Genomic DNA, 25,459 nt, shown 5'->3' on the forward strand with positions numbered 1-25,459 from the left:
GGTCTGCCTATAGGGGTGCTGCCTTATTACAGGGTCTGACTATGGGGGTGCTGCCTTATTACAGGGTCTGCCTATGGGGGTTGCCTCATTTCAGGGTCTGACTATAGGGGCTGCCTTATTACAGGGTCTGATTATGCGCGTGCTGCCTTATTACAGGGTCTGCCTATAGGGGTGCTGCCTTATTACAGGGTCTGCCTATAGGGGTGCTGCCTTATTACAGGGTCTGACTATAGGGGTGCTGCCTTTTTACAGGGTCTGACTATGGGGGTGCTGCCTTATTACAGGGGCTGCGTTTTTACAGGGTCTGACTATGGTGGTGCTGCCTTATTACAGGGTCTCACTATGGGGGCTGCTTTATTACAGGGTCTGAATATGGGGGTGCTGCCTTATTACAGGGTCTGACAATGAGGGTGCTGCCTTATTACAGTGTCTGCCTATGGGGGCTGCCGTATGCTATAAAGTCTGCCTATGGGGAGTGCATTATACTATATTGTGGACTATTTGGTGCATTATGTAGGCTTATGGAAAGCCTACAGCCTGCACTGACACCGCTGCTGCCTCATCACTATCGAAGCTACCGCCTCACCAACACCGGAGCTACCGCCTCACCAACACCGGAGCTACCGCCTCACCAACACCGGAGCTCCTGCAACCCTCAACCTACTGTCTCCTTCCCCATAATCCTGTAGAATGTAAGCCCGCAAGGGCAGGGTCCTCGCCCCTCTGTATCAGTCCGTCATTGTTAGTTTGTTTACTGTATGTGATATTTGTAACTTGTGTGTAACCCCTTCTCATGTACAGCACCATGGAATCAATGGTGCTATATAAATAAATAATAATAATAATAATAATAATAATAATTATGTTACAGTATATGGAGGCTATCTAGGGGGCCATCATACAGTATGGAGATTACAGTGTGGGGGTCATTATACATTGTTGGAGCCATCAAACAGTTTGGGGGCTACTAAGGGGTCAGTATACTGTGTATAAGAGAGCAGCATACTGTGTATAGGGGAGCTGTACAGGGGGAGACTCGGGACTTTATTAAATGTAAAGTGGGTACTTATTGTTATAGCGGAACTCAGGTTACTGTGGCTATCAAAAGGGCACACAGGGCATTATTACTTTCTAGGGGCAAAATATGGGCACTGTTTTCTAGGGAACTTGCACCCGGCATTACTATACTATAGAGGGTTGCTTTCGAATTTAGAGGGCACAGAGAACCAAACAGCAGGTGTAGTAATAGGGACACATATGGCAACAACGTCTCAGTATTGGGGTATCAGGTGCAGTAATAGGGACATATACGGCAGCAGCGGCTCAATATTGGGGTACCAGGTGCAGTAATAGGGACACATACGGCAGCAGCGGCTCAGTATTGGGCTATCAGGGGCAGTAATAGGGACATATATGGCAACAATGTCTCAGTATTGGGGTATCAGGTGCAGTAATAGGGACATATACGGCAGCAGCGGCTCAATATTGGGGTACCAGGTGCAGTAATATGGATACATTCGGCAGCAGTGGCTCAGTATTGGGCTATCAGGGGCAGTAATAGGGACATATATGGCAGCAGCGGCTCAGCATTTGGGTATCAGGGGCAGTAACAGGGTCACATACGGCAGCAGCGGCTCAGTATTGGGGTATCAGGGGCAGTAATAGGGACACATATGGCAGCAGCGGCTCAGTATTGGGGTATCAGGGGCAGTAATAAGGACACATATGGCAGCAGCGGCTCAGTATTGGGGTATCAGGGGCAGTAATAGGGACGCATACGGCAGCAGCCGCTCAGTATTGGGGTATCAGGGGCAGTAATAGGGACACATACGGCAGCAGCGGCTCAGTATTGAGGTATCAGGGGCAGTAATAGGGACACATACGGCAGCAGCCGCTCAGTATTGGGGTATCAGGGGCAGTAATAGGGACACATACGGCAGCAGCGGCTCAGTATTGGGGTATCAGGGGCAGTAATAGGGACACATACGGCAGCAGCTTCTCAGTATTGGGGTATCAGGGGCAGTAATAGGGACACATAGGGCAGCAGCGGCTCAGTATTGGGGTATCAGGGGCAGTAATAGGGACACATACGGCAGCAGCAGCTCAGTATTGGGGTATCAGGGGCAGTAATAGGGACACATACGGCAGCAGTGGCTCAGTATTGGGGTATCAGATGCAGTAATAGGGACCCATACGGCAGCAGCAGCTCAGTATTGGGGTATCAGGTGCAGTAATAGGGACACATACGGCAGCAGCGGCTCAGTATTGGGGTATCAGGTGCAGTAATAGGGACACATACGGCAGCAGCGGCTCAGTATTGGGGTATCAGGTGCAGCAATAGGGACACACGGCAGCAGTGGCTCAGTATTGGGGTATCAGATGCAGTAATAGGGTCACATACGGCAGCAGCGGGTCAGTATTGGGGTATCAGGTGCAGTAATAGGGACACATACGGCGGCAGCAGCTCAGTATTGGGGTATCAGGGGCAGTAATAGGGACACATACGGCAGCAGAGGCTCAGTATTGGGGTATCAGGGGCAGTAATAGGGACACATATGGCAGCAGTGGCTCAGTATTGGGGCATCAGATGCAGTAATAGGGACACATACGGCAGCAGCGGCTCAGTATTGGGGTATCAGGTGCAGCAATAGGGACACATACAGCAGCAGCGGCTCAGTATTGGGGTATCAGGGGCAGTAATAGGGACACATACGGCAGCAGAGGCTCGGTATTGGAGTATCAGGTGCAGTAATAGGGACACATACGGCAGCAGCGGCTCAGTATTGGGGTATCAGGTGCAGTAATAGGGACACATACAGAAGCAGTGGCTCAGTATTGGGGTATAAAGACGATGAGGAGTTTGTGCAGGTTGGGAATAGATGGTGATGGGGCTGGAATATGAGAAGTTAAATGTGTCTTTGTTGTAATCTCTGCAGACAAGTTGTACTGGAAGAAGTTGTCATGTCGTTCTGGGCCAGATGGAAAAGATGGGAAAAATGAACGATTCCATTAGAAAGAACGTCAGAGGTAAGAAATTATCTGTAACTGTGCTGTGATCTGTTATATGTTCTGTAGGGCTGGTAATATCCATGTTGGTCTTTATATAGAGATTATCTTCAGTAACAGCGCGGTCATCTGCTGAGGTTCTCCTCCACTATTAGGGGGCATCACGAGTTGTAATCAAGGTTATCTGGTTAGGGGCCCACTCAGAAGCTTCGCCCCCCTTGGACCAAAACCCTAGCTATGCCTCTGCTTTCAACTCATTATCATGCAATTTCAATTATGGATGTCTCTAAAACAACAAAATTGATTTCTACAATAAAGGTAAGGATTTAATAAGCATTGAAGATCTTTACTTATATGTCCTTAGTTTGGTATATAAAATCCTGATAACAGGTTTTATTTAATGAAACTTCATATCTAATACACATAGTCCCTGTAATGACTGCATACGAAACCAATGATTTATACTTTGGCAAACACTTGTTAAATAATTGCTGCTCCATGAGTTCTTCCCATGATATCATGGTGAGTCTCTCAATTCCCACTGTAGTGTTTCCGTTTAAACCTCAGTGGGTAATACCATTTTAGATATTGGGCTGGAAGTCATATAATCTGCCTTATAATACACATAATGCACTTTGTTAACAATGTAAATGGGCTGGAGTCTCCTTTTCATTAGATAAGTGCCTATCTGACTATAGATAATTTGAATAATTGCTCCATCTATAGAAAAGTAGAGGTAACCTTTAAAAATGTATTCCTATTTTCCATCACAGGGAATGCTAAATACCAGTTAGCTAGAAATTCTTTATCAAGTAAAGGAAATTACAGGTAGCTACAAGAGGATGATATTTAGCCTGAAAATAAAATCAAATATTCTCAGTAGGCAAAGGAAATAAAAATATGCATGTCATGGATGAAGAATACACATCTGTCATTCCACTAAAGATTTGATAAGGTCTACAGTCAGGTCAAATAAACTAAGTGGACTAAATAACTGAAATCATATGTTATGGGAAAAAGTAAATCAGCTTCGGTGCTTTGACAATGTTATCTCTGGTCATAGTTTAATTTTCAAACACAAGAGATACACGACTATGGAGGCCCCATGGGGAAGGACACCTGTTGATAAGCATCAGGACTGGAGACTACACATCCATTGCGAGTTGTTCCTGTAGTTTCTCAGAGTCTATATACACTATATGTAACAACTTGGAAATGATTACTAGATTGGTTGAGGTTCTAATATACACTGCTCCAAAAAATAAAGGTAACACTAAAATCCCACATTCTAGATATCACTGAATGAAATATTCCAGTTGTAAATCTTTATTCATTACATAGTGGACTGTGTTGAGAACAATAAAATCTAAAAATTATCAACGTAAATCACAACTAATATCCCACGGAGGTCTGGAGTTGAAATGATGCTCAAAATCAAAGTGGAAAATGAAGTTACAGGCCGACCCAACTTCAGTGGAAATGCCTCAAGACAAGGAAATGATGTTCAGTAGTGTGTGTGGCCTCCACGTGCCTGTATGACCTCCCTACAAAGCCTGGGCATGCTCCTGATGAGGTGGTGGATGGTCTCCTGAGGGTTCTCCTCCCAGACCTGGACTAAAGCATCCGCCAACTCCTGGACAGTCTGTGGTGCAACATGACGTTGGTGGATGGTGCAAGACATGATGTCCCAGATGTGTTCAATAGGATTCAGGTCTGGGGAATGGGCGGACCAGTCCATAGCTTCAATGACGTCATCTTGCAGGAGCTGCTGACACACTCCAGCCACATGAGGTCTGGCATTGTCCTGCATTAGGAGGAACCCAGGGCCAACCGCACCAGCATATGGTCTCACAAGGGGTCTGAGGATCTCATCTTGGTACCTAATGGCGGTCAGGCTACTTCTGGGGAGCACATGGAAGGCTGTGCGGCCCTCCAAAGAAATGCCACCCCACACCATTACTGACCCACTGCCAAACCGGTCATTCTGAAGGATATTGCAGGCAGCAGATCAATCTCCACGGAGTCTCCAGACTCTGTCACGTCTGTCACATGTGCTCAGTGTGAACCTGCTTTCATTTGTAAAGAGCACAGGGTGCCAGTGGTGAATTTGCCAATCCAGGTGATCTGTGGAAAATGCCAAATGTCCTGCACGGTGTTGGGCTGTGAGCACAACCCAAATCTGTGGACGTCGGGCACTCAGACTATCCTCTTGGAGTCAGTTTCTAACCGTTTGTGCAGACACATGTACATTTTGGCCTGCTGGAGGTCACTTTGCAGGGCTCTGGCAGTGCTCCTCCTGTTCCCCTTTTCACAAAGGCTGAGGTAGCGGTCCTGCTTTTGGGTTGGTGCCCTCCTACAGCCCCCTCCACATCTCCTTGTGTACTGGGCTTTCTCCTGGTAGCGCCTCCAGCCTATGGACACTACGGTGACAGACACAGCAAACCTTCTTGCCACAGCTCACATTGATGTGCCATCCTGGAGGAGCTGCACTACCTGAGCCACTTGTGTGGGTTGTAGAGTCCATCTCATGCTACCACTAGTGTGAAAGCACAGCCAACATTCAAAAGTGATCAAAACATCAGCCAGAAAGCATTAATACTGAGATGTGGTCTGTGGTCCCCACCTGCAGAACCACTCCTTCATTGAGTGTGTCTTGATAATTGCCAATAATTTCAATCTGTTGTCTATTCCATTTGTACAACAACATGTGAAATTGATCGTCAAACAGTGTTGCTTCCTAAGTGGACAGTTTGATTTCACAGAAGTTTAATTTACTTGGAGTTATATTCTGTTGTATAAGTGTTCCCTTTATTTTTTTGAGCAGTGTATTATACTTTAAGGCAATGGGTTTTTTTGATAAAAGGGAACCTGTCACCACGTTTTTCCCATATAAAGTAGGGCTAGTACCTGAAAGCCCTCATATACAGTATTCTAGATTTCTGTATAAATGTCCCCACTCTGCTATGCTAGGCATAAAAAATAGCTTCTATAATACTTGCAGAAGGCGTAGTCTGAATGGCAACCTCTAGTCTTCAACCAGTGCCTCCTCTCTTCTTAATGTCGCCGTCCTCCTTTTTGCTTTATGCGGATGACCTGTTTTACGTCATCCTCACAGTGTCCGCCGTCATGCTCCTGTGCAGGCCTATTTCTCTCTGCCCTGCTGAGGGTAGAACAAAGTACTGCATTGCGCATGCTTGGGGAAAGGACAAAGCGCACCGTTGACCTGTAGGTTAAAACCGGAGTCGGCACATGCGCATTACAGTACTGTGATCTGCCCTTAGCAGGGCAGAGAGAAGATTTCCTGCAGAGGAGCGCGATGGAGGACACTGTGTGGATGATGTTGGACACCTTATTCTCACAAAGTATTGAAGGAGGACAGCAATAATAAAAAGAAAGGAGGTACTGGGTTAAGGGCAGAGACGCAAATCGGACCAAACCACACTGTCTGTAAGTATAATAAAAGCTTTTTGGGGGGCCTTGTAGAGCAGATTGGGGACATATATATAGCATTCTAGTATTCTGTAATAGAGGGCTTACAGGTTCTGTACCTACTGTATATGGGGAAAACCTGGTGACGGGTTCCCTTTATTTGTGTCTAAGAGAGATGTTAGGGCTAAAGACTCCAGGTACTTCACTAATAATTTATACATTATCTGGCTATTCCATATCTTATTTAATAAATTAATAGATTATTTTTGCTCCGGTAGATGACAAAAGGTTAAAGATTGAATAGTGTCTGAATAATAGAGGAAGTGCACTCATTCATGTATAGTGGTGCCAAATGTTTTGTGGCCTAAATTGATACTCCAGTGAACACAGGCTATTAATTCAGCAGCAACACAAATCTTTCTGATAGTTTACTACAAAGTGTCAGTGTAGGAAAAATGTATCAGTTTGGCTCCAAGACTGTTTCCTACAGGAGGATTATCTAGACTGGATACAACTGTATCCACTTCTCAGCTGTTCAGGGTACAAATTTCATAGAGTTCTGGATCACTGACAGCAAAAGAAAAGGTAAAGAAGGGCTTTAACATGGCTAAGAAAGGAAGAATAAGGTATATTAAATACTTGTATTCCTATTAATATACATGAATTAAAATGTAAGTGAATGTAGGGTGCTTTATTGCCTGTTGTAGTAGGGTTACAAAAATGTAACCGCATCATGGCCATCTAAATGAGGATTAAATAGGAATAAAGTACTGTATTTTCTGGCGTATAAGACTACTTTTTAACCCCTGAAAATCTCAAAAGTCGGGTATCGTCTTATACGCCAGGTGTCATCTTATAGGGCAGGTGCGGAGTAATCTGCGGTCGCCACATATTGTGGGGGGAGCGACCCCAATGACAAGGTGAGGGGGCACCTCACCGGGAAGGTGTAAGTGAAGCAGAGGCAGAGAAGGAGATAATAGGATACAAGGGCGAGCCAGATGAGTGAAAGAGGAGTGTTTTTCTAGGCACAGCACCGCTCTCTATCTCTTTTTTGCATAACCCTGGCATCCCAGACGCTGACAGTTTGCTTCACTTACACCTTCCTGGTGAGGCGCTCCCTCACCTCGTCATCGGGACCACTCCCCCCACTATATACGTCGACCGCAGCTTGCTCCGCACCCACCCTATAAGACGACACTCGGCATATAAGACAACCCCCGACTTTTGAGAAGATTTTATATTTTAACTGGAAAAGTTGGGGGTCGTCTTATACGCCCAGTCGTCTTATACGCCGGAAAATACGGTATGTTGAAAGCTTGAAACACCAAGAGAATCTAAAAAAAATACTCAGATTATGAATTATTCCTTCAAGGCAATCCATATTATCCTAACATGAAATCCTTATCAGCAATTGGAGAAAGGCAAAAAATGATAATGTAGAAATAGAAAAAGCCTCAGAATAATGCAACTGAGGAAAATGGCTAACGTGTCGTATCGCTGTGTCCCAAATTTTCAGTACAATTAATTAAACCTGTCAAGTTCTGGAGTTTTGATGTAGTGAGATGACATTTTATAATGGAAATGATGAATTATATATACAAATGTTTCTTCACTCCTCCATTCATACATGGCGTTTGCTTGGATATAATGTTTTATAGACAGATGCTGAGCTGGATTAAAAAGTACCATATGGAAACTAATCTTCGGGTGTAATAAAGTGCATATAACAAAGTCTTTGAGATTTCAGCAGAGCAACAATTAAGTAACATAATGTATGCAGAATTTTTCATTTATGCAAAACTTTTATTGTAACAGCTTTTTTGAGAATATTGTACTAAAAAGTATTCCAACAGGAAGCGTTTGTCACCTATACGCAAGATGGATAACAAATATTAATGATTGTGAGGGTCTTGCCAGTCAGACCCCACTGATCACCAGAACATTAATTTTGCATGGAGCACCAGGATACAAGCTGGACTCATTTCTCATTTATGTGATCAGATCCCTACTAATTAAGGCTATTGTAATAGAAAATATAAAAATATCTGAAGCCCCTAGTGAGAGGGTCTTTCACCCCTTCCATCCTACTTCTCTCACATGGAATTGCTGTAGCAAAAATAGCTAATAGTCTGAGTCTACTAGAATTAGACTGGTACAAAGGCAGCTCCTTTTTGAAGCAATGGACCCTGCAGTGCCAACAAGGATGTCTATTGTGCATAGACAAAGGTATATAGATTGGACATGTAATTAAGGCAGGAAAGGTATTTTCAGAGGGTTGGATAACAAGGGTAGATGTGTTTACACATAGACATGAAGAAGAAGCTACTGTACCCCCAGACTTGGGGTCTCCGAAAGAAAATTATGAAAATTGTGGCTTGCACAGATTCAATAGTAATAGGACATACATTTTCAGATTCAGGATGAATCAAGGCAGAAGATACATATTTTCTCATAACTGTAACCCCTGCCTAGCCTATAAGCCACAAATCAATAGTGAGCAGATTGCTGACAACAGCCATGCCATGTTTGGTCTCTGGGTAATGGTAAAATGCTGAGAAAAAAACATGACGTGATCGCAATCTTCTGCAATCATCAGGAGTGAAGATATCTCATAAGCTGCGAATTTCAAAAAATCATGAAGGAGTGTGAACATTTCACATCCAGGCCCACATGAGGCCATCAAAGGGGAGTAACTCAGGTGCTGTTAAAAGGTCCAGAAAAGTTAGGTTCCTGTAGAGAGATACACATCGGTGTATGTATGAATTCCTTTCATTGAATGTCTCCAATTGAAGTGCTCTCCTTTGCTAAACTGAATTATCTCTGTGAATTGGTGTAGTAAGTTCTTTTGTTAATCCTATTTTATTTCATGTAATTGTAAACTCTTACTGTTTCACTTATTCATTCTCGTCTGGACTATTGTAACTCTCAACTAATTGGCCTACCTCTTACCAAACTCTCCCCACTCCAATCTGTCCTGAATGCTGCAGCCAGGATCATATTCCTCACCAACCGTCACACCGATGCCTCTACCTTGTGCCAGTCATTACACTGGCTACCCATCCAATCAAGAATCCAGTACAAAACTACTACCCTCATCCACAAAGCACTCCATGGCTCAGCACCACCCTACATCTCCTCTCTGGTCTCAGTCTACCACCCTACCCGTGCCCTCCGCTCCACTAATGACCTGAGGTTAGCATCCTCAATAATCAGAACCTCCCACTCCCGTCTCCAAGACTTTACATGTGCTGCGCCGATTCTTTGGAATGCACTACCTAGGTTAATACGATTAATCCCCAATCCCCACAGTTTTAAGCGTGCCCTAAAAACTCATTTGTTCAGACTGGCCTACCGCCTCAATGCATTAACCTAACTATCCCTGTGTGGCCTATTAAAAAACAAAAAACAACATAATCAGGTTCCTCGCATCATGTTCTCATACACTTTATGCAGTTAATAGCCCTCTGTTTCTGTACTGTTACATACTTAGGCAGATAACTGGTTCATGCAGCTTTACATGAACACCTGAGCCTTACACTATGGCTGGTCCGAATAACTAAAGCAATTGTTACCATCCACCTCTCGTGTCTCCCCTTTTCGTTATAGTTTGTAAGCTTGCGAGCAGGGCCCTCATTCCTCTTGTTATCTATTTTGAACTGTGATTTCTGTTATGCTGTAATGTCTATTGTCTGTACAAGTCCCCTCTATAAGTTGTAAAGCGCTGCGGAATATGTTGGCACTATATAAATAAAAAATTATTATTATTATTGTATATTCTTTATTGTTTTATACGTTTTGTTAAACCTTTTGAGAGAGTTTTTCTCACGCTGCTAGCAGGGATCTCACCGAGGTCATGGCAGTTCAGCACGGCTGGGAACGGAGCCTCAGTGACCATAGGTAACCTCAATGAGGTCACCTCCAGTCACTGATGCTGCGCTTGCAGCAGTTCATTCCCCAGTGGTTCTCAACCTGGATGGTCGCATCTTGGCACTGTCCAGGTTGAAAACTATTTCTCCCCAGACATGGATTACCGGGTGGGCCACAGCAATAGACAGGTACATATGGTATATTGTTGTTTTTTATTTTTGGTTTATTACAGAAGATAGAGGGCTTCGGTGGAATTAGGCAAGGTCATACGTATGGTTTAAATGAGATTATTAATGGAGTCTTTGTCATTTTTTCAATTAAAGGAGTTTATTCTGGCTGTGTATTTATTTATAAAACAACTATAGGTTTAGTAATGGAGAGGTGTCTTACAGACACCTCTCCATTACTAAGCCGTGGGGTTGATGTCACATGACAATACACAGGTTACATCAACCCCCCCAACTATCACCCCACTTGCCACTACTACAGGGCAAGTGGGAAGAGTCATGCAAAGTGCCAGAATTGGTGCATCTAATAGGTGAGCCATTTCTGGGTGGCTGCGAGCTGCTATTTTTAGGCTGGGGGGGCCAATATCCATGGCCCCTTACCAGGCTGAGAATACCAGCCCCCAGCTGTCTGCTTTAGCAAGGTTGGTTGTCAAAAATGGGGGGGACCCCACGCTGATTTTTTAAATGATTTATTTAATTAATTAATAATTTCACCGCCGATCAGAAGCAGCATTTGCCATGCTGTCTTGCACATTACAGCGCAGCAAAACACTGGATGTTTGGGCCCCTTGTTCAAGTGAATGAGGTCCGGGTTTGGGTCCGGGTACTGTTCTGGTACCCGAAACCAAACTTTTTGTAACTGTTCGGCCGGACCCAAACATCCAGGTGTCCGCCCATCTCTATTTACAAGTCGATTTTCAGAGATATTGATGTTCCTTAGTCCATGGTGCGCAGCATCATCAAGAAGTTTACAACCCATGGCACTATAGCTAGTCTTCCTGGATGTGAACAGCAGGAAAAAAATGGTTGCAACTCAGGATAGTCCAGATGGTGGATAAGCAGCCCTAATCAAGTTCCAAAGAAGTTCAAGCTGTCCTGCAGGCTCAGGGTTCATCAGTGTCAGTGAGAACTATTCGTTGACATTTGAATGAAATGAAATGCTATGGCAGAAAACCCAGGATTGCCCCACTACTGACACAGAGTTATAAACAAAGCTGATCTGCAGTTTGACAAAATGTATGTGAGTAAGCTAAATCCCTTCTGGGAAAACGTCTTGTGAACAGATGAGACCAAGATAGAACTTTTTTAGTAAAGCACATCATTCTACTGTTTACCAAAAGCGGAATGAGGCCTACAAAGAAAAGAACACAGTACCTACAGTCAAATATGTAGGAGGTTCAAAAGATGTTTTGGGGTTGTTTGCTGCCTTTGGCACCGGGTGCCTTGATTGTGTGGAAGGTATCAGGAAGTCTGAAGATTACCAAATGCAGTGCCCAGTGTGAGAAAGCTGAATTTGCGACCTGACTCATATTTCTTCCAGCAGAACAATGACCCGAAACATACTTCAAGAAGCACCCAGAAATGGATGGAAACAAAGTGCTGGAGAGTTCTAAAGTTCACCCGCCCCTGGAAGAAGCATTTCTGCGAAACGGCGCTCGTCGGGTGAGGGGGAAGCATCGCCAGCACCTACGATCTCGTGCACAGCTCCACAGCACTTGCCTTTACCTCCACTATGGTGCAAAACAGGCATTTCCATACACTTAACCCCTTGGATCCTTGCTATTTCTATCCTCCTTCATTAGCTATACCTTGGCAAGCATAGGATTTATTCCTTCTCAGCTTTACAAGCTAAATTTAGCATCAGCTCTTTTTGCCTTGCATTTTGCCCTTAATAATTTATTTATCGAGGTGTGGAAATTTTAGGATACCAAGGTTCACCGCTTTGGATGGGAACTTATTGTGCACTTTTATTATTTCTAGAGTAACCATCAATAGTATTAGACTATTTTTTCAGTCATAAATTATTGTCACATTGGTTGCTGGCCATCTTTCCTTCCCCTATATATTTTGGAGGTCTCATTTTACTGTCTGTTTTATTATAAAATTAATTATTTTTAAAAATTGTATTAATAAATATTAATTTTATTGAAATTGTTTACCTCACTTTTTGTCCTTTTTTGGTACATTCCATAAAGGACTATGGTTATTATTTAGAGATCTAAAGTGGCCAGCAATGGTTCCTGACCTAAATCCCATTGAACACCTGGGAAGAGATCTTAAAATTGCTGTATAGGAGAAGACATCCTTCAAATATGAGACCTGGAGCAGTTTGCAAACGAAGAGTGGTCCAAAACTCCAGTTGAGAGGTATAAGAAGTTTGTTGATGGTTATAGGATATAGGAAGTGATTGATTGCAGCTATTTATTCCAAAGGATGTGCAACCAAATATTAAGTTGAGGGTGCCAACATTTTTATCCGACCTATTTTGGGGGTTTTGTGTGAAATTATGTCCAATTTTCCTTGTTTTCCTGTTTTTTTGTATTGTTCCAATAAACACAAAGGTATATAAACATGCATAACAAAAAATGTGTATTTGCAATACTTTTCTGAGACACATACTTTATTTTCTGGAATAATTTCAAGGGTGCTAACACTTTTGGCCATGACAAACTCTGCAATGACATTCCAAAATATCACTTAGTAAGCTACTGCACGAGGTCTGACAGTTATGTACAGAGAAGGAAATAATTATTTGATCCCTTGCTGATTTTGTAAGCTTGCCCACTGACAAACACATGAAGAGTCTATAACTCTAAGGGTGGCTTAATTTTAACATTGAAAGATAGAATATCAAAAATAAAATATAGAGAATCACATTGTATAAATTATATACATTTTTTTGCATTTTGTAGTGAGAAATAAGTATTTCATCCCCCATCAACCATTAAGAGTTCTGGGTCCCACAGACCAGTTGGATGCTTCTAATCAACTTGTTACAATAAAGGCAACTGTCTTACATAGTCACCTTTATAAAAGACTCCTAACATAGTAACATAGTAACATAGTTAGTAAGGCCGAAAAAAGACATTTGTCCATCCAGTTCAGCCTATATTCCATCATAATAAATCCCCAGATCTACGTCCTTCTACAGAACCTAATAATTGTATGATACAATACTCCTGTTGACAGACTCAATTAATCAGTCAGACTCTAACCTCTACAACATGGGCAAGACCAAAGAGCTTTATAAGGATGTCAGGGACAAGATCATAAACCTGCACAAAGCTGAAATGGGCTACAAAACCATAAGTAAGATGCTGGGTGAGAAGGAGACAACTGTTGGTGCAATAGTAAGAAAATAGAAGAAATGCAAAATGACTGTCAATCGACATCAATCTGGGTCACCATGCAAAATCTCACCTCGTGGGGTATCCTTGATCAAGATGAAGGTGAGAGATCAGCCTAAAACTACACGGGGAACTCGTTAATGATCTCAAGGCAACTGGGACCACAGTCACCAAGAAAAACATTGCTAACACATTATGCCGTAGAAGTTTAAAATCCTGCAATGCCCGTTAGGTCCCTCTGCTCAAGAAGGCACAAGTGCAGGCCCGTCTGAAGTTTGCCAATGAACAACTGTATGATTCTGTTAGTGATTGAGAGAAGGTGCTGTGGTCAGATGAGACAAAAATTGAGCTCTTTGGCATTAATTCATCTTGCCGTGTTTGGTGGAAGAGAAATGTTCTCAATGACCCCAAAACACCGTCCCCTCTATCAAGCATGGAGGTGGAAACATTATGTTTTAGGGGGTGTTTCTTTGCTAAGGGTATAGGACTACTTCACCACATCAATGGGAAAATGGATGGAGCCATGTAACGTAAAATCCTGAGTGACAACCTTCTTCTGTCAGCCAGGATATTAAAAATGGGTCGTGGCTGGGTCTTCCGGCAAGACAATGATCCAAAACATACAGCCAAGGCAACAATGGGGTGACTCAAAAAGAAGCACATTAAGGTCATGGAATGGCCTAGCCAGTCTCCAGACCTTAATCCCATAGAAAACTTATGGAGGGAGTTGAAGCTCCGAGTTGCCAAGCGACAGCGTCAAAATCTTAATGATTTCAAAATGATTTGCAAAGAGGAGTGGACCAAAATTCCTCCTGACATGTGCACAAACCTCATCATCAACTACAAAAAACGTCTGACTGCTGTGCTTGCCAACAAGGGATTTGCCACCACGTATTAAATCTTGTTTGCCAGAGGAATCAAATACTTATTTCTCATTGCAAAATGCAAATAAATGTATATAACTTATACAATGTGATTTTCTGGATTTTATTTTTGATATTCTATTCCTCAATATTAAAATTAACCTACCCTTAAAATTATAGAATGTTCATGTCTTTGTCAGTGGTCAAACTGACAAAATCAGCAAGGGATCAAATACTTATTTCCTTTACTGTAGATTACCCATATAGAAGGCAGAGATGGTATTTGGTCACAAATGAGGGAAAAAGGCCCTGTCATGAAATGGTAAGTAAATGCTTCATTATTGGGTCTGAAGAAGATTTTTTGGAGTCCCATTTGAAGGTCTTTTCAACATTTATTAAACTTCCCAACATTTTTTACTATTTGTACCTCCTGGCACCATTCACAGGCTAAATAAAGTGCTTCTTTGAAGATACCAGATTGTCTGGAGATACTAGCATAATGAAATTTGAATACACAGAAAACACAATGAAAAGGTTAAAGGGATACATTTTATTTTACTCCTATATCTATATTTGATGTCATAATCTAATCTTTTTTCTAATATTTTTTAATTAAAAATTCCACATCCTCCCATGTTTATTTAAGTGCTTTATTTTTTTCTACTACTTCCTCTTTGGTGACACTTCCTTTGTGAATCCCAATGCATATTGGGATACTCAAACAAGTTATCATCAGGGGCATAGGCTGTGGTCAATGCTGCAGCCTCTGACACCTCCCCTTAATCAGTGACGCCCATTTCAGGGACTGGGATTGTCCTTGCTGTACTGAGCATGCATTGGATATCGTTTCCATCAGATGCTTGATAAGATCTTTTTACTGTGCACTGTTCTTCTCGATGCACAGTGACAATGCGTTCTCTCACCGTCTGTGATCAACAAGCAACAGAGCGCACTGTCATTGCACAATGTAAGTAAAGAACAAGCGAACAGATTCCAGTGCTGCCCCCACAAGTGATGTCAGGGAATTTTTAATTAAAGTACTGTATATTAGGAAAAAAATTATTTTGACATTAAACAGATAGAGATTTAGGTGTATCATAAACTTTAATTGCAAACTACTCCTGTAATGTCTTAAGCATGTATTTATAAAGAGCATTTCTATTAGGAAAAAGAACATGACATTACATCGAGCATCTGTTATTCTTCATGTATTACAATCTTTATAGCATATACAAAGATCAAACTTGTTTACAGCCAGATTATTCTGTCATGGGGTAATTAATTCAGCAGAGTATTTGGAGATGTTCAGCAAACAATTATAAATGAATTCATTTTCTCTCATTTCATTGCTAGCTAACAATAAGATCAATAAGTAACAAGAATTGTAAACTTCAAAAAATGGGCATTTAAGGCTGGTTTCACACGTCAGTGGCTCCGGTACGTGTGGTGACAGTTTCCTCAAGTACTGGAGACACTGACTCACATAGACACATTAAAATCAATGTGTCTCTGCACATGTCAGCGTGTTTTCACGGACCGTGTGTCCGTTTGGAAAACACGGAGACATGTCAGTGTTCATGGGAGCGCACGGATCACACGGACCCATTAAAGTAAAAAAAACATATACCACACACGGATGTTGTCCGTGTGCAGTCCGTGTGCCGTGCAGGAGACAGCGCTACTGTAAGCACTGTCCCCCCACGTGTGGTGCTGAAGCCCCATTCATTTCTTCTCTCCAGCAGCGTTTGCTGGAAAGAAGGAATGAATAATCTTTTTTTTTTTATTTATTTTTGTTTTTAAAATAAAGTTGCCAGTAATCTGCCCCCTCCCATCCCCTGTGTGCCCCCCCGCTGGCATTAAAATACTTACCCAGCTCCCTCGGCGCTTACATCCTTTCAGTGTCGCTGCTTGTCCTGTATGAGCGGTCACGTGGTGCCACACATTACAGTGATGAATATGCGGCTCCACCTCCCATAGGGGTGGAGCCGCATATTCATTACTGTAATAAGCGGCACCACGTGACTGCTCATACAGGACAAGCAGCGACGCTGAGAGGATGTAAGCGCCGAGGGAGCTGGGTAAGTATTTTAATGCCAGCGGGGGGGCGCACAGGGGGTGGGAGGGGGCAGATTACCGGCAACTTTATTTTAAAAACAAAAATAAATGAAAAAAAAAGATTATTCATTCCTTCTTTCCAGCGAACGCTGCTGGGAAGAAGGGATGAATACCGGCTTCAGCACCGCACGCAGGGGACAGCGCTTAACTCTAGCGCTGTCTCCTGCACGGTCCGTGTGGTCCTCAGTCGGCACACGGGCGGCACACGGCTGCCGCACGTGTGCCACACTGATGTACAACATAAGCACACGGACACACGGACACGGATAATTCCGGTACCGATTTTTCCGGTACCAGAATTATCTGGACGTGTGAACTGGCCTAAGAAGCCATTTGGAACATCCCCTTGCCAAAATGGTAAACTGTGAGGCTACATGGGACTTTAGAATGACTTTATTGAAGCGTCTACATTCTTGCCCTTTAGGTGCTATTTTTTTTAGGTGCTATATTTGTGTAGCATTTTTTCTCTATGATCCTCTGCAGGACTGAAAATACCATCAAAATACATGTTATTAATGGAAGATGCAATGGAAACACGAGGAAGTCATGATTTTTTTTAAAGATTTTAACAAAATGCTGTAAAATGTATGTACAGCCAAACAATGCATTCAAGAAACATCATTCTAACTAAGCATACAAACATTCTAAAAACTGTCTATTTTTCCTAAAATATTCTTGCCTTATAAAATTTTATAATCTTTTTTTTTATTTTTATTTTTTTATATAAATTCAAAGCAGAACATATTACATGGTGCTTTGCAAACTTCTTCCAATATGTGCCATCTAATTGTAAAGGGGCGTTATGTCACATAAACACTGAACAATGTAATAGTGACGGCACGCTTCTTCATGCTTCATATGCCATGATTAAATCCAATCAATGACAATAAAGTCCTCGATGCCTATAAACATTGCTTTATGCCATGTGATGCCTGACTCTGACTTGTTCCATTACAGCCAACGAAGCTGTACATTTTGCCTAGGGTGGCATTTACATTGTGTTTTAGTCAGACGACTCCTAACAGCGTGCAAAAACTGGCACATACATTTACAATAAGATGTTTTTCCCATCATGAGAAGTCGATGGCAAGCATACGGTACAGATTCCGGAGTTTTTCATGAAAATGTAAAAATTCCACACGTGCAGATTTTTTTTACGTTTACGTTAGGTAACTTTTGATTAATGTAAGAATAAAACTCTATGAATAACAATTAATAAAATATATTCTAATTATTCCTGGAAGAGTCAAAATGATGAGAGCCCAGAGAGTGACTGCAGAATTGTAACCTAAGGCTGGACATCCCCTGTAAGACATTTTTCTGTGCCGTCAGGTGCCAGGAAAGCCGCACTGCAGGCCCATTTTATGGCTCTTTTTATTAACACCGTTACCATCTTTAGAAAAATGCTGGTGCCAGTGGAAAAGAGTTAAAAGTATTTTTGGTGCCAAAATAAATGGAGAAGCTTGGATAAGTTTTTCTACATAGGATGCCCTTTAAAAACACAACACATTGTGGTTGCAGACCAGTAATGTCCACCTGATTTCAGCCTAAGGGCAGGTGCAGATGACTGTATGTTCGATTAGAGTACGATCCAACAAAATTTTTGATCGCACTCGGACCAACGTTATATTATGGAGCCGGGCACATGTCAGAATTTTTCCACGGCAATAAGCCCAACTTTAATCTGAAATGTGGATCGTACTCGATCATGCAAGTCAGTGAGTCTGTGGAAACCACTGGACTGCACTCGGATGACATCTGAGTACAGTCCAATTTCCACAAACTGAAAGAAAGCGGCAAATCCTAGGGTTATTCATGGAGAGTGACTGCAGACTTATTAATTTAGACAGGACAACCCCTTTAAGTATCATTGATTCATTAGTTAAGACTCTTAAATGAGATTCTGACATCTTGTTTAGAAGATACTGTACTTTCTAAAGGAAAGCTGGAGGAATAGAAACTTACCCCATCTTCTGCTTTTACAATAAGATCATAACTTCCAGGTTCTCCTTCTCTATCCATATCTTGTGATACACAAATACGTCCAGAATCGTGATTAATCCAGAACTTCTGAGACTCTTTAGTGTTGTGGAACCGATCATACAGAGAATAGCGGACTATGCCAAAGGAACCTGAGTCAGCATCGCTGGCCTTCACCTGGAAAAAGAGGTGGCACTTCTTTAGGACATCGCAATTTAGTTATATTGTGCATACTATGTCTTCTGCATAAAACAATATTGATTACATAATTATGCCTAAAAACTGTTTTAACCTATAGTACAGATTTTGTGAGGCCACTTTCAAACTAATGTATTTTGGTCAATTTTGCAAGTGTTTATGTATGTCAAAATCAAAGATGGAGCATAAATGAAAAAAAAAAATGGAGAAAGGAGCATGGTAGCAGATATCAGTCTGACGGCTTTAGGACCAGAGAACACACTAGACTAATAAGAATCTGACCCAGAGTATTGCTTCATTGACTTGGTGCTTGGAGTGGTAATACAGTCCTGGAAGGCAAATGCTAAACGGGGTATTAGAGGGTGCGGATATGGAATGCCCGCCAGGGCTGTGGGGTACTCAGTACCGGTCCGTGGCCCTGGGCGCCCATGTTAAAGGGGCTAGTTGAATAATAAAAGTTCTTGATGCCACCTGTGCTATTCGGTCAGGGTTGACTGACACTGCCTAAAGGGGTCCACTGGGGTGATGTTATGGCAGCAGTGATGGTATGGCTTCCCACAGGTGAAGCTGGGTCCCCAGGGCTCCCGGTGTAGTAGGGACAGGTGGTAGGTGGTGTAGAAAGAAACGGAAGACACAGGTTTGCAGTCTCTTTACCTCTGTATGATTCAGGCAGCCACAGTCTAGGGTACCGGATCACAGGTGCTGGTGTGATCAATAAGGGGGACAGAGAGGAAACGTGAGGACCTTGTGTGAGGTCTAAGGCAGCAAGGGACTACAACAGAGCGCTAGAAGGAAGGCTTCCAACCCCACCTTCCAATACCGAAAACAATAGCAGCCTCTACGCACTGATCCGATCTACTGCAGATCATTCAGTGTGTGTCTGAAACCCGTCTGCCTGTAAACAGGATATTAAACGACCACTGATCAGCAAAGTAGCTGATGATCAGTTGTTTAGTGCAGGTGTAAATGGACTATTACAAATACTGATGTAAAATAATGAGTTACATACATATGACTAAAGCTCAAAAATGGAGCTAAACAAGAAAAAAGAAGTATAATGATGATTGCCTGTAATTCGAGCTGTTGGATTAGCCACAGACAATGATTGTGTTTCCTTATTAATAGTTGCAATTATGCATGAGATAAGTTTGCCATTTCTATCATCTATACATAACAGCTGAGACACGTATTAACAGGTTGGCTAAAAGGAGGGGAAATAAAATACAGTTATAGTCTTTATTAAAGGTATAAATCCAGATGGATTTGAGAATTTAGATAAACCAAGCAGTCAACACACATTTATTATAAAACTGCGGGTGCGTGAATGTTCCTCCCATATGGCACTTATAAGCCTTTGTTATCCCTTTATCTTTGTTCCTCAGTATTTTAATCCTTATCCATTAAACACATTAGCTCTAAGGTGATCTAAGGCATCTGTAGTGTTGAAACACATTTTACATGGAGCATAAAGCTGTCAAAAAAAAGATTAAGTCACAACTTCTAAAATCTGTTCTTCCCACCCCAACTGTTAAAATGCCAAGAGGTTTCAAGGGGAGTGTGTGGTAATACAATAGGTGCACTCTTTTTACGATGGAAGGTATTATATTTTTATTAAAGGGTTTGAGAGTTTTTAGCAGACGCAGTAGGAAGAAATGTGCTGATGTTAAGAAATGGTAATGTGAGAAATCTAGAAACTCATCAAGTCATATTAACCCACCAGACACATAAGCACAGAAACATACCGTACATATACACACAGACACAGCAGTGGGGACCTCTCCTAATCCAGAGTCTGTGTAGTAGCTCAGATCTTTTTTTGTATATTAACATAGCAGCATACAAACAATTTCAGCTGTAAGTTCCAAATTGTTCCATAACATCTTAAAATAATATTTTTTTGTTTTTCAGATTTATTGTTTCAATGTTGTAGGAATAATAAGCAACGAGCAGAAATTAATACAGTGCATATTAATTGTTTTTTAGCTGAAAATATCTCTTTGGGCGTTTCACAACACACACATGTACAAAACTAGGGAAGAGTTTCCCAACGATGGCTCTATGGGACCTTTGGGATTCCTGGAAGCAAGTTAGGGGTTTCCTGGAAGCTATCAGCGCTACCACTTTCCTTGGTATATGTATTAGGGTCTCCTGCACTCCCTGAAGGAGCAAAAAGATGATAGAAAGTTCTGTTCTACCCTGTTGTCATAATTATATAGCCTTAAGGGATTTTTGGGGTTTTGGAAAACCCCTGTCACCCAGCTCTGGATGGTTTTAAAAAAAAAAAAACTGCATTACTCACCTTTCCCAGGTCCAGTGCTGTGTGTCCACTGCTGCTCATCATCTTGTCTACAGTGCTGATGTCACATCAACAGTTCTGCAATTATTAAGTGAGCTCAATGGCTCTGCCTGTGTATACTACGCACACGCCTCAGAGCTGCTTTAGCGCCATGGAGCTTTAGGGCCGTTGAGCTCACTGACTGGCTTTAGGGCCGTTGAGCTCACTGACTGGCTTTAGGGCCATTGAGCTCACTGACTGGCTTTAGGGCCATTGAGCTCACTGACTGGCTTTAGGGCCGTTGAGCTCACTGACTGGCTTTAGGGCCGTTGAGCTCACTGACTGGCTTTAGGGCCATTGAGCTCACTGACTGGCTTTAGGGCCATTGAGCTCACTGACTGGCTTTAGGGCCATTGAGCTCACTGACTGGCTTTAGGGCCATTGAGCTCACTGACTGGCTTTAGGGCCGTGGAGCTCACTGACTGGCTTTAGGGCCGTTGAGCTCACTGACTGGCTTTAGGGCCATTGAGCTCACTGACTGGCTTTAGGGCCATTGAGCTCACTGACTGGCTTTAGGGCCGTTGAGCTCACTGACTGGCTTTAGGGCCATTGAGCTCACTGACTGGCTTTAGGGCCATTGAGCTCACTGACTGGCTTTAGGGCCGTTGAGCTCACTGACTGGCTTTAGGGCCATTGAGCTCACTGACTGGCTTTAGCGCTGTGGATGCGACATCAGCACTGTAGACAAACTCAGCACTGTAGAAACTCAGCACTGGACCTGGAGAGGGTGAGTAAAGCACAGTAATTTTTTTAAACAACAAACTCAGCAGGGGACAAGGGATTTCAAAGACTTATAAGAGAAAACAGCAATCTGAAATAGTTGCACTGCAAGGAGTTAATTGCATATGTAGTTTAAGCACAATAAGAGCTTTATAGTACATCCACAGGAAAGTAACTCGAACCCCAGTCTTACAAGCAGCAGAGCTCTCATTAATAGTGCCACCCACTCCTACATTAATACCATTGATCTGTTTTATTGCATTGGCTTTTCAATGGCAAATGAAGCATGATTTAAAGAACTGCAAACAATAAAATCACCGCAGATGCTTATTCTGGAAGACGGATGTAGCGGAACGAAGTTCTTCATATGAAAACAGCACTGGCTTTACACCGTGCTATTAAATTCCCTCTGACATGTAGGATCGCCCAGCTGCGCAGCAATAGGGAAGGCCGGGAGGCTACCTTGTCATATCTGCATTGCTACCGGGATTTTACCCCGTTTGTTGTGATACTCGTCTTCCTTACTAGACTGCAATGTTAGTCTTTTGGCTGTGAGTCGTTGTAGATGGCAGAATAATGAAATACTGAAAGACTATGGGAGTGAGAAATGCAGGTTCATTACATGCTTTGTTTATAAAACCAGTTACCGTATTAATCAAAGCACAGAATTTTCACAGTTCAAATAAACTGATGAATATAAAAAAAATGCTAATGACATTGCACTATAATTTTACGCTTTTCCAAGACTAGATTGCAATGTATATAGTAAGGAAGATCTCAATATTCCCACAAATTAGAAAAACAATTAAGACAATGCTCCCCATAACACCAATAATTCTCTAGTCAATAAGTTAAAGAGTACCCATCACTAGGGATGAGCGGATCCGTGGAAGTTTGGGTTCTGGTGCCCTACTGAACTGTTGCCCAAAGTTCGGTTCAGGTATCAGAGCTGTAGACAAACTTGAACCTGAACACGAACCCGCTTTAAATCAATAGGGACCCAAACTTTGGATGTCTCGCTCCCTTTCTCCCCCTCTCCCTCTCTGTCTCTCTGCTCGGACTCCCAAACTGTAAAATGGACTTCCAGGAGACATCTGGGTTCGCTCATCTCTACTCATCATCACCACTCCTGACTTGTCTGTTTTAGTAAATACCTGTATTTCCCATAAAATGACAGTGCGGCAGCATCTTGTGTTGTAACTCTGTGTTGTACCTTACTATGGCAACACTCCGAGAATATATAAACATTGACAACTGGGTGTTACCAGTTAGGGGTGTGTCCTTACACAGCCTAGGACTGTCCAATTATTGATGACAGTTTTAGACTGTGTAGAGACCCCGCCCCCTTTGATTAGAAGGAATGGTAACACCCCATTGTCAATTTATTCCTAATTTTCTAGGAATAGTAAAGGAGGAACGGCACATTCCAGAGTTCTAAGAAAATGCTCCACGTGTAATACTAGAAGACACAAAAGAGCACAGTGAGGTCAAAAATACTCTGTTGTAAAAAAAATCACAGTAATAAGCGAGTGCTAGTCAAAAGATGGAAAAAACAGGGTATTTAGTTGATACGTTTTTTTGCAAAAAAATGTATACTAAGCTGCTCCACCAATCGTCAAGGTATACCCATATAGAGCAGTGATTTTTTTACAACAGAGTATTTTTGACCTCACTGTGCTCTTTTGTGTCTTCAAGTTTCTTGGTGGTGTGTGAACATGTTCCTACAGACTTGTTCAATGTGCAAGTAGCCCATGTGTTTCTGGATTCTGTTTCTGGTTCCACGTGTAATAGTAACATAGTTATTAACATAGTAACATAGTTATTAAGGTTGAAGGAAGACTTTAAGTCCATCTAGTTTAACCCATAGCCTAACCTAACATGCCCTAACATGTTGATCCAGAGGAAGGCAAAAAAAACCCAAGTGGCAAATAGTAAGCCCCACTTTGGGGAAAAAAATTCCTTCCCGACTCCACATACGGAAATCAGAATAGTTCCCTGGATCAACGCCCTATCAAGGAATCTAGTATATATACCCTGTAATATTATACTTTTCAAGAAAGGTATCCAATCTCCTCTTAAATTTAAGTAATGAATCACTAAGAGAGCAGAGAGCAGAGAGCAGAGAGTGCCATAGTCTCACTGCTCTTACAGTAAAGAATCCGCGTCTGTTATTATGCCTAAACCTTCTTTCCTCCAGACGTAAAGGATGCCCCCTTGTCCCTGTCTCAGGTCTATGATTAAAAAGATTACAAGAAAGGTCTTTGTACTGTCCCCTCATATATTTATACATTAAAATAAGATCACCCCTTAGAATTCGTTTTTCCAAACTAAATAGCCCCAAGTGTAATAACCTATCTTGGTATTGCATACCCCCCAGTCCTTTAATAACCTTGGTCACTTTTCTCCGCACCCGCTCTAGTTCAGCTATGTCTTTCTTATACACCAGAGACCAGAACTGTGCACAGTATTCTAAGTGTGGTCGAACTAGTGACTTGTATAGAGGTAAAATTATGTTCTCCTCATGAGCATCTATGCCTCTTTTAATGCATCCCATTATTTTATTTGCCTTAGTAGCAGCTGCCTGACACTGGCCACTGAACATGAGTTTGTCATCCACCCATACACCCAGGTCTTTTTCATTGACGGTTTTGCCCAGAGTTTTAGAATTAAGCGCATAGTTATACATCTTATTACTTCTACCCAAGTGCATGACCTTACATTTATCCTCATTAAAGCTCATTTGCCATTTATCAGCCCAAGCTTCTAGTTTGCATAAATCATTCTGTAATATAAAATTGTCCTCGGTATTGATTAACATGCAGAGTTTAGTGTCATCTGCAAATATTGAAATTCTGCTCTGAATGCCCCCTACAAGGTCATTAATAAATATTTTAAAAAGAAGAGGGCCCAATACTGACCCCTGTGGTACCCCACTGCTAACCGCTACCCAGTCCGAGTGTGCTCCATTAAAAACCACCCTTTGTTTCCTATCCCTGAGCCAGCTCTTAACCCACTTGCACATATTTTCCCCTATCCCCATTAATCTCATTTTATGTATCAACCTTTTGTGTGGCACCGTATCAAAAGCTTTTGAAAAGTCCATATACACTACGTCCACTGGGTTCCCTTGGTCCAGTCCGGAACTTACCTATTCATAGAAGCTGATCAGATTAGTCTGACATGAATGGTCCCTAGTAAACCCGTGCTGATACTGGGTCATGAGGTTATTCCTCTTCAGATACTCCAGCATAGCATCCCTTAGAATGCCCTCCAGGATTTTACCCACAGTAGAGGTTAAGCTTACTGACCTATAATTTCCGAGTTCAGTTTTTGTCCCCTTTTTGAATATTGGCACCACATTTGCTATACGCCAGTCCTGTGGTACAGACCCTGTTATTATGGAGTCTTTAAAGATTAAAAATAATGGTCTATCAATGACTGTACTTAATTCCTGCAGTACTCGAGGGTGTATCCCATCCGGGCCCGGAGATTTGTCAATTTTAGTGATTTTTAGACGCCGCCGCACTTCCTGCTGGGTTAAGCAGGTGACATTTAATGGGGAATTTTTATCAATAGTCATTTTGTCTGCCA

The 25,459-nt window shown here is 42.2% G+C and overlaps 1 protein-coding gene across 1 annotated transcript in view; it reads right to left on the reverse strand.

The window, feature by feature from the left end:
• The window catches only part of LOC138656671 (protocadherin-23-like), a 280,858-nt gene that overhangs the window by 72,589 nt on the left and 182,810 nt on the right, over positions 1-25,459 (reverse strand). The window contains exon 2 of the mRNA XM_069743773.1: positions 18,601-18,792. Coding sequence (XP_069599874.1) covers positions 18,601-18,792 — 192 coding nt within the window. The remainder of the gene's footprint in view (positions 1-18,600; positions 18,793-25,459) is intronic.

The sequence above is a fragment of the Ranitomeya imitator genome, chromosome 1 (genome assembly GCF_032444005.1).
Source record: "Ranitomeya imitator isolate aRanImi1 chromosome 1, aRanImi1.pri, whole genome shotgun sequence".
Lineage (NCBI taxonomy): Eukaryota > Metazoa > Chordata > Amphibia > Anura > Dendrobatidae > Ranitomeya > Ranitomeya imitator.